The 14,325-nt window shown below is 41.2% G+C and overlaps 1 protein-coding gene across 8 annotated transcripts in view; it reads right to left on the bottom strand.

The window, feature by feature from the left end:
* Nucleotides 1–14,325, bottom strand: part of WWOX (WW domain containing oxidoreductase) — a 955,527-nt gene that overhangs the window by 685,725 nt on the left and 255,477 nt on the right. For all 8 annotated transcript variants that reach the window (XM_059382580.1, XM_059382581.1, XM_059382578.1 and 5 more), the window contains exon 7: nucleotides 328–513. In XM_059382580.1, the coding sequence (XP_059238563.1) occupies nucleotides 328–513 (186 nt within the window). The remainder of the gene's footprint in view (nucleotides 1–327; nucleotides 514–14,325) is intronic.

The raw sequence follows: 14,325 nt of genomic DNA, 5'->3' as shown, positions 1-14,325 counted from the left end.
CTTTCCGAAGGAGCATCACTGAAAAGAATTTTCAGGAAAGAAAGCCTGGGGGAGGGGCGCCTGGGTGGCTCAGTGGGTTAAGCCGCTGCCTTCGGCTCAGGTCATGATCTCAGGGTCCTGGGATCAGTCCCATATCGGGCTCTCTGCTCAGCGGGGAGCCTGCTTCCTCCTCTCTCTCTCTGCCTGCCTCTCTGCCTACTTGTAATCTCTCTGTCAAATAAATGAATGAAATCTTTAAAAAAAAAAAAAAAGAAAAGAAAGCCTGGGGGAAACACTAGCTGGTACAGGAGGGGGCCACGTGAAACAGAATATCAGACAGTAACCCACCTATGGGACTCCGACGAGACCACAACTACTCGGGCAGGAGCGGAGCGGCACAGGACATCCTGAAGGAGCTGGACAAGGTAGAAGTGCCCCAGGTGATTCACCTGGAAGGTGGTCTCCAGGCCGTCTTTGGTGAGGCTCCAGGGTAGAGCAAAAGCCGCTGCATTGCACACAAGCACGTGAAGAGATCTGAAAAATAAAACATCCAACGTTGTGCAGACATCAACACTCTAAAATCAAAGATAGCCCATGCTCTGACAGGAATAACCAATTCTTCCCTGTCTTCAAGATCCATCAGTTGGAAACAGGATGTCATAGCATGAGCCATTCTGCTGGGTAAGGGCTTAGCCTATGAGTGGGCTGCAGGGCACCAGGAGTTCCCCAGCATATAAGACTTCCAGTGCTCAAACCGGGGCCATACTGGGCAAACTGGTCACCCTGGATAGAACCCAGATTCTAAAACCCAATTTTATCTGTGCATCTTAGTTTATTCAATTCTTAGCTTCTTTACCTAAAAAATCACAAAAGTCTTTAAAGTAGATTTAAGAAATAAAAGAGAAAATAGTTTGTATAAAGACCAACACAGGAACCAGCATTTAATAGATTCTAAGTAAACATATCAAGGGGGAAATGCTCTGTTTAAAGAGACAGGCACACATTGTTTGAATATATTCCTTCCAGAGGCTAAATCATATCTCCACTTTATTTTTATTTTTTTTAATTTCTTTTCAGCGTAACAGTATTCATTGTTTTTGCACCGCACCCAGTGCTCCATGCAATCCGTGCCCTCCCTGATACCCACCATCTTGTTCCCCCAACCTCCCACCCCCCGCCCCTTCCAGACCCTCAGGTTGTTTTTCAGAGTCCATAGTCTCTCATGGTTCACCTCCCCTTCCAATTTCCGTCAACTCCCTTCTCCTCGCCATCTCCCCATGTCCTCTGTGTTATTATTCCTTATGCTCCACAAATAAGTGAAACCATATGATAATTGACACTCTCTGCTTGACTTATTTCACTCAGCATAACTTTAGAAACAAGCCAGCCCAGGGACAGGTAAGTGGAGGTCTAGTATAATATCCTCTCCTATTTTGTATATACATAATTTGTTTCATAATAAAATTTTAAAAGGCAGAAGTAAGCCTTTCATGTGAATCAAAATCCTAAATCCTCATAGAGAACTGGTACTTGTGGGAGATAATCCCATGGTGCTAAAAGGTATTATTAAAGGTTTTCCACACTGTTGGTAATCACATTGAAAATGCAAGAGATTACAAAATAAATGAAATGTAAAATTGGGAAATCATTAAATGACTCTGAATATATTCACATGGTGGAATACTATGCAATCATTAAAATGATATATCTTTTGACCCTGTAAAACATGCATGTTATAGAACAAAATATATAATATTGTATGATCACACACACATAAAATACTAATGAAAGGTACACAAAAATGTGAATAGTAGTGTCTCTAGCAGTGGGTGGAACCCTGAAATGTCCTAAAGTATCTTCTTTCTGAGTTTTAATTTTGATAAAATGAAGTGATATGTATATTTTCTTTTGTTACTTGTCCTTTGGGGGGTCTTATCTATGAAACCATTGCCGAACCCAGCATCACAAGGATACACTTCTATCTTTCCTTCTAAGAGTTTTAGTTTTAGCTCCTACATTTAGATCTATGGTCCTTTGTAAGCCACACAGAAGTAAAGTGAATGCAAGAGATCTAACATCATTCTTTGGCATGCAGGTATTCCAACTGTTGTAGCTGCGTCTCTTAAAAAGACTAATCTTCCCCACACTGAGTGGTCTTGGCACCCTGGATGAAAATCAGTTGACCAACTGAAAGAGTTTATTTTAGGACTCTCAGTTCTATTCCATTATTATGGTAGTACTACAGTCTTTGTTACTAAAGCTTTGTAGTAAATTTTTAAATTAGGAAGTGAGAGTAATTCAGTGTTGTTCTTTCACAAGCTTGGGTTGGCTTGTGAGGAGCCCTGCATGCACATATAAAGTTTAGAGTCAGCTTTCAATTTCTGCAAGAAAAAAAGAAAAAAGAGAGAGAGAGAAAGAAGAAGAAGAAGAAAAGAGGAAAGGAGAAAGGAGGAAGGAGAAGAAGAAGCAGCAGAGGAGGAAGAGGAGGAGGAGGGGGAGGAGGAGTGGGAGGAGGAGGGGGAGGAGGAGGAGACAAAGAAAAACCAGCAGCAACTTTGATGAAGTTTACATTAAAACTGCAGATCAGGGGCACCTGGATGGATCAACTGGTTAAGTGTCTGCCTTCAGCTCAGGTCATGCTCTCCAGGTCCTGGAATGTAGCCCTGAGTTGGGCTCCCTGCTCAACGGGGAGTCTGCTTCTCTCTCTCCCTGTGCCCCTCCCAGCTGGTTATACTCACTCTCTCTCTCCCTGTCTCAAATGAATAAATAAAATCTTTACAAAAAAGTTTTCTTGTAAAGATTAATTTTGAGAATATTGTCTTCTTAACAATATTAAGTCTCTTGATTCATGAACATGGGATGTCTTTATATCCATTTAGGTCTTCTTTAATTTCCTTCTACAACATTATATAGCTTTTAAAACACAAGTTGATCACATCTTTCATTAAACATATTTGTAAGTATTTTTTTTTTCTTGCTGATGCTATAGCAAATAGAATTGATTTCTTAATTTGATTTGGGAATTGTTGATTTCTAGTGTAGATAAATACAATTGATTTTTGCATATTTACTTTTTATCCCCCAACCTTGTTGAAATTATCTATTAGATTTAATTGTTTTTTTTAAGTGGGTTTCTTAGTATTTTCTACACATAAGATCATTTCACCTGCAAATAAAGATAGTTTTACTTTTTCCTTTCCAATCAGAATGTCTCCTTCCCACCCTCAAGTACTTTGGCTAGAATTTCCAGCACCATAATAAATGGAAGTGGTGAGACTTAATACCCTTGTTTTGGTTCCTGATCTTAAGGGAAAGTATTCAATCTTTTAGTATTAAGCAGAAGATTACATATGGGGTTTTTTGTAGATGCCCTTTATCAGGTTGAGGAAATGGCCTTATAATCCAAGTTTGTTGAGTGTTTTTTTTATCTTGAAAGGGTGTTGGACTTTTTCAAATGCTCTTCCTATGTCCAATGGTATATTCTTTATTTTACTGATACAGTATATTACATTGACTTTCAGATGTTAAACAAACCTAGAATTCCTTGGATAAATCACACCTTGCCATGGTATATAACCCTTTTCATATATTGCTGCTTTTGGTTTGCTAATATGTTGTTGAAGATGTATACATCTATATTGATAAGTGATTCTGGTCTGTAATTTTCTCGTGATGTTTCTATCTGGTTTTCAAATAAAAGCATACCAGCCTTATATAGTGAGCTGAGAAGTTTTCCTTCTTATTCACTTTTTCTTAGTTTGCTAATAAGTGATATTAGTTCATTAATTATTCATATTAATGATATTATTAATGATTCCAATGATACTAATTTCATTAAGAGTTCATAATAAATGCTTGGTAGCAAGCATGAATTAATTTATCAATAGGGGGAAAAAAATCACTTCAGGGTTTTTAAAAAAGTATTTATGTAAATCTCATTGCCACTAGGCAATCTAAGTCTCACTGAGAAACTGTCTTACTTGTTCTGTTGCCTGATATATCTCCAATCCATCACCTACCTAAGACCTAAAAGTAGTGATATGGCTGAGATCAGATGTGTTTGGGTGGGATCATCTGTTTTTCACTTATGGTTCCCCCAGTTGTCAATCCAGTTACTCTCTGAACAGGTGGACAAAAAATGCTTTGAGACATCTGGTCTACCTAAAACATTCATCAGTTCCCATTTCAAATCGAAACAGAATCTACTCATTTATAACCAAAATAACCTGTATTTTGTAGTAAGGCAAGACGGCTGGAAAAAATAAAAACCTTGAGAGAGGAAGGGGGAGAGTGCCAAGTGAGTATGACTTATACGTGATCTCCTTTCAGCTTTCATCTCAAATATCTGGGTCACTTTTTCAGTTGTTGATACTTTTTTCTCTTTCTTTTTTTCCTTTGAGTGATAAATGGGGATTCAGCATTTATTAATAGCTTTATGTACATAAGAAACTTAGGTGATTTGTACTATTATCAACATTTTACAAACAGGAAAACAAGGGATTAGAAACAAACATCCTGTGGTCCAAATAAGAATCAGAACCAGCTAAAATAAATAAAGAAGGAAATAAGTGAATAAGAACAAAATAAAACAAAAAGATCAGGTGAGTTCAAAGCTACTGTTCAACACCTTTCTTAGATAAGCTCCCTTAAATGGACAGAGCCAAGTGCTGACAGAAATTCTAGCTCGGTCATGATACTATACTTACCTGACTTGTGGCCAGGTAGTTAACATCTGTGATCTGTCTCCTCTCCCTGTAAACTTGGAACAGCTGCACACACCCCTCTCAAGTTTGTGATGAGTAAAATCCCAGGATTTTGCAAGGTACACACCAGGCCAAATCATTGTTACTTCCTTTGTCTCTATACCCTTCCCTTCTAGCCACGCAAGAAGATGCAGTTCTTCAAAGCTGATTTTTATAGTGTTTCCATGTCTTTCGGATAGGCCTAGGCATTCAGAATTTTGACACCATACCTCTTAGTAACAACACACGGCCTCCTCTAGTTACCTTATCCTTGCCTGTACATTTTCTCAAGGAAATGCAAAACACGCCAAGAAACCTGCTACCAAAGACCTCAGCCTGGGGGCATGAATCCACAGAGGACATGGGAAATCCTCTCCTCTTTCACCAAATTTTAATGCCCTTCATTAATGTTAATTGCACAACACCAGAGGCAAAATATGTACCCTGTACCTAAAACTTGTCACCTCCATTAATTAAAAAGAGGCTTATGGAATATGAAACTATAAAGTGTTAGACTTCTTTTTTTAATTGTAAAGACAGTTAATTGGCCTGTACAAAAGGAAAGGAATTTCTTTTCCCTCACTTTAATGAGGTTTTTATTATTCAAATGGCACATTTTGTTCAGTTTTGACTAAAAGCCATTGCAATTCCAAAGGCTCTGAGATGATGAATATTTACTGAATATCAAAAGGAAAGTTCAAACTATAAAGATAGAAGGGAAACAAAAATAGTATCATTTCAATTCCAAAGCTGAGTTGTTAGCACTCTGGGTCTGATTTCTTTTCTTCTTTGGTGGACTGTGGTCTGTGAGAGGTGAGTGAGGAGAGGAGAGGTCTTCAATGTACAGAAGATCCCAACGAAAGGGGGTGTGAGGCTTCTCTTTGGTTCTAATCTACCCAGAGCAAGAGGGGACCCTGGCATTCTCTGGGCCTGCTAAGGATGATGCCTGGGAAGCAGCATTCCTGCCCACCGGGGCCAACATATTCCTTTGGGCCAGAGAACACCTGTTCAACCTTAAAGAGAGTGGCGACGCGGTTCTTTAGCAGGGGGTAGTGCTCCTGCTCATTCATGGAAGCAATGATGGGCCAAGCTTTGGAGCCACAGTAGCTTTAAGTGATACTTCATACTGAAAGAGTGCCAGATGGTGATAATAAACAGAAGGGGGTCCTAGCACAAAGGCTGTCACTAACTGGCTTTCAGAGAGCTGATCTCTAAGTTTTCCTCTCACTTCCCTGTTGTTTTTTTCTTCTTTTAAATTCAAATATAATTGACACGTCACACTGTATTAGTTTCAGGTGTACAACTCTTCAAGCGTCCCACCCATTGACTATACCCTCTCTCTTTCTCTCTTTCTGGCCTTTCCAATAGCTCATGCTCCACGGGCTTCTTCTTACTCTCTTCAGGCTAATCAGATTTTTTGGCCATCTACAAAGTAAAAATACAGAAAGAAGGAAAGAAACTGGAGAAAAGAAACTGAAAGGAAGGAGGGCAGACAGGAGAGAGAAGGCTGGAAAGAGAATTATGTCTACTTGACACCAGGGCTCTTTCAACCGGCCCCAGCCTCTCACTTCCCATTTGTGGGCTACAGTTTAGAAATACTTGTCTCGAGGGCGCCTGGGTGGCTCAGTGGTTTAAGCCGCTGCCTTCGGCTCAGGTCACGATCTCAGGGTCCTGGGATCAAGTCCCATATCGGGCTCTCTGCTCAGCAGGGAGCCTGCTTCCCTCTCTCTCTCTCTCTGCCTGCCTCTCTCTCCATCTACTTGTCATCTCTCTCTGTCAAATAAATAAATAAAATCTTTAAAAAAAAAAAAAATACTTGTCTCGATTCCTAAATCTCTTTTCCGTGCCCCAAACCCACTTCTTATCATCAAGATGACTGAATTCTTCCCCATGACCATCCAGAATCTCTGAAAGCTGCCTGGAGAGCAATGGCTTCCCAATCAAGAAACCCAACAACCTCCCCTCCATTGAAACCAGACTTCTCTGTCACCATGGACCTCCTCCTAATGTCACCACTACCCCATCTTCTGTCTCTCCCAGCCCTCCCTCTCCCAGCCAGGGACTCCAAACACACATCTATAAAGATGAACTTAGACCCACAGCTCCAGCCCCATTTTCATCCCAAGTTCCAGAATCTCATTCAGATCCACCCCAAATCTAAACTCTTCATCTTCTCTCCTCAAGTCTTTCCCCTTCCTAATGTCCTTATTTCTAGTGGGTGATGATACTCTCTAACTGGGCCCCTGAATAGTAACACTTAGGAGGTATGTGCTACTCCATCTTCCTCTTTAGTCTCTATGACTACTCAACACCAGCATCTCTAGAAACTATTAATATTTTTCCAGTCCCCTACATTTCCAATGGAATGAGCATTAAGATGTTCTGCCTAGATCTTAATTATGGGTCCAGTGTACCCCTTCGCAACTACCAAGAGCAGACTTCTTCAGAAAATTGTTCTTGACTGATAGGCACCATCACATCTACAAAGTCATGCCCCGGACCCAGCTGCTCTGCTAACAAGGACAACTCTGGTATGAGTCTTTCTTCAGGAACCTCTGGGATCAGGTGAAGCTAGTCTCCAGTTGAACACAATCTGTTTTCCTCCCTACCTTGTCCGAGAATATGCCCCCTAAATCACCAATAAATACATCCCTGTCCCAGGCTTGACTTCTAGGGAAGTTGAGCTAAGACAACCACCAGCACTCCATATCCTGTTGCCTTTAGCTCTGCCCCTGCAAAATCCCAGACCTGGTCTTGCTACCGCTACTTTCTCCCTTATTTGACCTTACCACGAGTACTGGTAATCCAGTTAAACACATTTTGAGAGTCTAACAGAAAAACTGATGAAGATATTTAAAAATTGATTAAACTAGATTACAAATAACCAGCATGTTAATATCCTTTAGTAGTAATAATTAAAATATTTCATACCAAATAAATTGATAGATTTATTTATAATATTATTACATTGTTATTGTGTTATATAAAGCTGATAGGAATATATATTCCTGCACCCTGGATAAGTGCTGTTTGAAGCCAATACATTTGTGGTAATTTATCACAACAGCAACAAAAAAGTAACAGAGTCAGGTAATAAATGTTTGCTCTTTTAAGTTGCTAAGTTTTGGGAGAGATTTAACAGCAAAAGATAACTAGTATATGCATCATGCTATATGAGAGAAACCAAACTCAAAAAGCTATGTGCAGAATATATACATTTATATAACATTCTGGAAAAGGCAAAACTCTAGAGACAGAAAAGAAAATATCAGTGGTTGCCAGGGGCTGGGTGTAGGGGGAATGACTCCAAAGAGCCATGGGGCAAATTTGGGGTGTGGAGGGTGGGGTAAGGGAATGGTTCTGTATCCTGACTGTGGTGACTCCATGACCCTGTGTTCATCAGAACTTACCCAACTCCATTATTAAAGGGTGAATTTTACTATACGGAAAATGCAACTAAAAAAAAAAAAAAAAAAAAAAGGTAGAAGCACAGGAGCGCTTTGTGTGCCTCCAGCAGCCTGACTCACACCCCTAGGAGGAGCGACTCATGTATCTGCATGCTGACCATACCCAATGGAACCACAGCAGTTGCGCCTAGTGATCTCCATTATCTCTGGACCGACTTGCAGAGCACCTTGTACCTGACAAGCGTTGACAAAACTGTGAAATCTAAGTCAAGTAAAATATGCATAGACTATTGACGATGCTCCTCGCCCTGGGTGCCAAGAAACAATGGAGAAGAAAGATGTTAAAATCTACTCGCAGAGAGAACAGGTCAACGTTAACTGTGTAGAAACAAGAGAATACTGGGCCCATGTCTACAGCACCCATGCTGACTGCTCTCCACCCCGTCCTTCTAAGAGCCAATCAAACCCCAAGACCCCTGCAGAACCTTCCTAGACCCCTGCACCCATAAGAACGTTCCTCCTCTGAATGCGTACAGCATTTAGCAACTATGTAATTCCACAGGCAACTCCTGAACCTCGTCATGGCGAGAACTGCCTGTAAGTTCTCACCCAACACACAGATCCTTTCCTGTGAAACTTCACGTCCACATATAAGCACTGTAACAGCAGGGATGCAGGTACACAGTGTTGTCATCCTATAAAACTGGGCGTAACACTTTAGCCCGAGAGAATGTTCAGTAAACACTTATTTGAACACATAGGTCTAGTAAACACGAACTAAGACAGAGGCCTAGACTTGTTGCTTGCTTCGGACAATCCTGTGACGTCAGTCTGAGGAAATGCTGGTAGTTCTTGGCATGTCAATATTCTATTTTAACAACCATAGCAACCCATAAGGCAGACAGCATCAGTACCATGTTACAGTGGAAAACACCAAGGTTCAAAATGTTCCTTGCCAAGTAGCTGAAGAGGCCAGAACTGAGATCTAAAACTATCTGCCACCAAAATCTTTCCTGGGCCAGGAAAACAAACAGGCTTTACACTCAGGGAACAGGAAGGCTTTCGGTGTGGAGCCAGGGGCTTGAACACAGATAGTGAGCTGTCTGAATGGCACCCCTAGACTTGTTCAGTGCACACCCTGAACATCTATCTACAGGCAGCAGTGCTCTGATAATGATGTTGAGAAATTAAACTCAAATAAAACACCAGAACTTCAGCCTATCTGCAACCCAGATCTCACCCATGGTGATGGTATGCATGCAGGTTTCTGGACAGCAGAGCAATTAGTGACGTTGGTGTCACATGACTTTCTGGTCCTCGCTGACACTCGGACACACAGTACTTTCTGCCTGACGCTCCTTGTCCACTTAGATGGACCTAAGGGGGTCCTTCACTCGGTCCCAGCTGCGCCTTCTACACATCACAACCCATCCTGTCCCCCAGGCCTACTCAGGAGACTCTTCTTGCTTAAAAAATCCTTGCTCCTCATCTGGAAGATGGGCACTATCGCCCTCTTCTGAAATTCCTAGACACTTTCCCTGGACCTTTTACAAGGTTGGCAATAGGATGATTGACAGAAAGACAGATACAACTAAAGGGCACAAGGTCCTTCGACCTAGGGCCACTAGACAAATGCATGGGTCAGGAGATTCAGCTGTTTCCCGAGTTCCGTGGCCTACAAGTCCCTACCAAGACACCAAACTCCTCCTGACACTGGGCCCTCAAGGGCCAGGATCCTGTCTGTTTCCTCTGCAACCATCCACTGCCATTCTCAACCCTGCCAACTAGTCTGAATGCTCATCAGTAACTGGCAATGACCCAACACTAGCACATCATGAGATTACTATAAATAGAACATCACCTGAGCTGCAGGATCTCCCAGAAGGGGCTTCAATTCTGCTTGGGGTACGTCCATTCCTACACTGCTTAACTGTTTGGGACATGATCTGTCCCTTATCTTTGCCTGCAGACTACAATCAATGTCCATAGGAAAGAAGTCTTTGTTTGGCCAGACTTCGTTTGCATGTAGTAAGAAGTAAGCCTTTGGTACATCATGAATGAATGAATCAGTGAATGAATGAATGAATCAAATCAATGCTATCTTCCCAGTGACATTTGATTTACAAATCACATTCCATAGCCATGTTTTACAATTTATTATTACCTAAAATATAGCCAAAAAAGCAGGAGAAAATTGGATTTGGTTCTAGCTGATCCACGAAGGTTGAGTTACTTACGCTTTGAGGACAAGACCAGTTTGAGATGATCCAAGCAACCTAATAACCACATGTAATGTCAGAACTGAGGACTGAGAAGGTGCTTTGAAAGAATCTGTGAAGAGCAGGGGCAGCCATCATGGGGTTGAATTACAGTGAGGATCTGTAAACTGAATCATAACACGTTCCGGAAAACGAGACAGACCTTTACAGGCTAAATAAACACCCGTGGAACATTAACACAATTGTGGCTTTGGGGGATTCTATCTCCGACACAGCAAAAGAATGAGCTAAGTGTAATGTTATGTAAAGGGAAATACTTTTCAATTCCTCCTTGAAACAGAATGTCACACCATCTGGGGCATTTCTCAAAGAAGCTGTGGGAATTCATACTATATGGAAATTCTCTGAAATTCAATAGAAAGGGCCTAAGGACCCAAAGTCCCAAAAACAACTGTTTCTAAGACATCGTTAAGTGTTAAGTTTTCTGTTTCTTCCAGAAACAGGAGAAGAAAAAAAAAATCACTGTAGAATTCTAAGGAGGATCTCTGCTCAGATCACTAGGGCTGGCTTATTTTGAACTCACGGATGGCAGCATAAACTGAAACACAGCCATTCTCTCGTGCAGCTATCTCCAGCCCAGCGAAGGTTCCAGACTCTCCAGCAGTCCACCAAGACCTCAACTGCCCCAGATGCAGTGTGCACACCCACAGTAAAAGTCAATGGGACTTTAGGTGGTATATGGACAAACAAGCATAAAAAATGCTTGTTTAAGGTAACATACTGGAAAAAATAGGTGCTCAAACTCACAATGGCAATAATGATTAAAGGGAATGACAGTACCAACCTTGTTTGCTAGTCGTGAAAATTAGAGAAAAACATAAACTACTTAACATCAGCTGAGAGATGGTACCTAAAACAGGCTTTTTTTTTTCTTGGTTGCCTGCTTCCTAGACCTTGGCTAAACTTTAAGAACAAGCTATCTATCAATAATTCACAGACATAAAATATGTATATAATTGTCTCCCATACTTACAAAATGCCTATACACAGTTTTCCAGTTCCTACCCCGTATCTCTGGGAGGTAAGAGCCCCAATAAATATACAAAAAAATCAAGCAAATAAAACAAGAGAAATAGAAACATATAAAATCAACATCAGCATAGGAGGTCAGTAACTGTCTAGTCATGCTTCTAAAATTTGAAGGAGACACATGTTTCAAGAATTTAAAGACACCATCGAGTATTAGCATAATAATTAACCCAGAGTGGATTCTGCTGTTAACATAACCCAGCTGCACTTTTCTTTCTTTGTTTCTTTTTTTTTTTCTAAGTTGGAATAAAGAAAATAATCCACACGAATCAGCAGGAATAGAGTGGGGGCACTGGCTTTATCCCAGGAGACCACCAGGAATTTTTCATTTCATGCACCATTTACAACTTCTTATAGTGAATTCCAGAATATCAGTACATACACTAACAGAAAATAGAAACACTCTTGTGTTTGTTATTTCCCTGAATCTTTACCTCATGTCCATTACCTTGATTACATTTCCCCATCCTATCACATACCGGCCCAGCAACAAGATCTCAACCTCACTGATTCTAAATGGGGCAAGATGTACAACAAGAAAATACCCACAACTTCTGCCGAGGGGGCTTTCTAGGAAAAAATGCGCCCATTTGGTAATTACACCACCAACAGTACTGAGTCCAAATGGCATGAGATCTCAAATGCAGGTCTGACCCTTTGGTGTTAAAGGTTCACTTGTTCCCAAGTTTCACTTCTGAACTGCTGTGCTCTGGCTCTTTGGGAATATTTAATAAACTGGACAATCAATGACAAGCACACTAAGGATGGAAGAGTGGGAACCATAAGGATAAATTCAACCACACTCATAAGCCAGTAACTTCACTTGAACGTAGCTCCTGCAGACTGAGAAAATGCAAACGAACCAGAGCCTCTCTTGGCAAATTCCCATTTGCTCATCTGACAAATGAATGATGGTCATGTCCTGCAGAAACCACTCGTGATAGGAAAGAAGTCTTTCCACACTTTCCAAACTAGTGTTCAATAAACTCCACAAGGGAACTCAGAGAACGTGAATACTATTCATATGAACGCGGGAAGGGAAGAAGCTGGTGGATGGGGTGGACTGGAGCAGGCACCATTTAGAGAAGAGGGAGCTCACAACCTCCTCCCTAACTCAGTTTTCTCGGACACAAGAAGGAGTAAGTCATGGCAGTGGGCTAGAAATCCCTGAATGGCTGAGTCACTCTTGTGCTCCCACAGCTAGCGCCATGTCCAAGAGGCAACAGAAGTCGGCTGAACTACTGAATGTCTGAGAATCAAGTAAGAGGGCACTGGTGACAGCGTCTGCATCCTCACTCACAAGGCTCCAGCACTGCACGCACAGTCAGTACTCTGGCTTTAACCCACACAGCCTCTCTCTGTGTCAGCTTCCTCCACAGAGCAGTCACTTATGCATCACCTGCCTACGTTTTGTCAAATTTAAGGACCATCTACATCCCCTTTAAAAAAAAAAAAAATGCACTGGAAACGAACGCACCTGTATTTATTTCTCAGTCTTGCCCTTCGCAAAAACAGCTGCTAAGGAAGGTTGCTGCCCTGGTTTGGGTTTTTAAAAATTAGTTTGTGTTAAGATAAACAGAGTGTTTGCCTGTGTCCATCTTATACATAAACAGTGATGTGAGCACTTTGGGAAACTGCTCAGTGGCTCACAGAGCTCATGCTGTTTGGCTGCTCTGCACTGGGAAAAATTAAATGAATAGTGCACGTGGCCTCAGAAAACACATCCATGACAAAGAAGTCAGAATTCTTCAGGACACTTGAGGGAAGGACTAAAGGCGGCGGTAAATTACTTGGTGATGCCTACTAAGAACACATTTACCTTCACAACTGAAAACAGGGCCTTCTCTCTTTGACTGCGCTTTCCTCGTTGTGGGGAAAAGGTGGGAAGGGGTCCTTACATCCTTACCAAGCGGAGTGGAGTACAGGACACTGCTTAGAGGGGGTTCTTGCAATTGCTGACAAGGTTAAAATAATGCCTGGGCTTCCTCTCTAAGTAAAACGCATCCTTCTAAGCATTCTACTCTGTTGACAAGTAGGGAATATAAAGTCAATGAAGAAATAACTTGTCTTTCTGAAAACAAATTAGCATTCCTTCAAAACTAAAATTATATTTTGTGGCCACAAAGCAATATTAAGCATTACAAGCCATTATTTATAAACTCTGCAATACCAATCTGCTAAATGAATTCTGCTAAATTCTGCTAAAAATCTTGGGAACATTCATTTTTTAATATATTTATAGAATAGCTGTCTAAGTACCAGACGATGATTTCATTACCATTATGCAAAAGAGCTTATTTAAAATATACCTTATATGGGCAAAGCGAAGGGAGGAGGTTTTAATGTAAGATGGCAGAGGGGAACTTACATGGACATCAGGGAAAAAAAATTAGTTGGGGAATGTGCTTAAGTGCATGGTCAAGTTACTCAAACAATAAAACATCTCATGCATTTTGTACATTCCCTTGCCAATGAGGACTCCTGCCTCTGTTTTGCCTAGAGATATATGGAGCTGTAATCGAGTTCAGAAAGCCCCTGACAGCTGTGCGCTGCCATTCAGACCTGAAAGATTCCATGTTATGATAAAAATTAATGTACTCTGACATCCTCTGGGACTCCCTGGGCCCTGGGAATAGCTAATGAAGAAATACAACCTTGCTGGAGAACAGCACACAGCTCTGGAGTTAAGGATTAATTCAGATGTGGTAGCAGTGTGGCCCCTCTGTCATCAGCTATAAAGCAGCCAGACCTCAGGGCCAAAGGGAGTCAGCTATGATTGGTCAGAATTATTTCCTGGGTCAGGAAAGGTCAAATAAACAAAAAGCTTTACCAAATAATTGAGCCCAAGTTAGAGGCAGCCTGTCACTTTTTGCGAGTGGCTCTCAAACC

The sequence above is a fragment of the Mustela nigripes genome, chromosome 17, assembly GCF_022355385.1.
Source record: "Mustela nigripes isolate SB6536 chromosome 17, MUSNIG.SB6536, whole genome shotgun sequence".
Classification (NCBI taxonomy): Eukaryota; Metazoa; Chordata; class Mammalia; order Carnivora; family Mustelidae; genus Mustela; species Mustela nigripes.
This window is presented reverse-complemented; position numbering and strand designations above follow the sequence as displayed.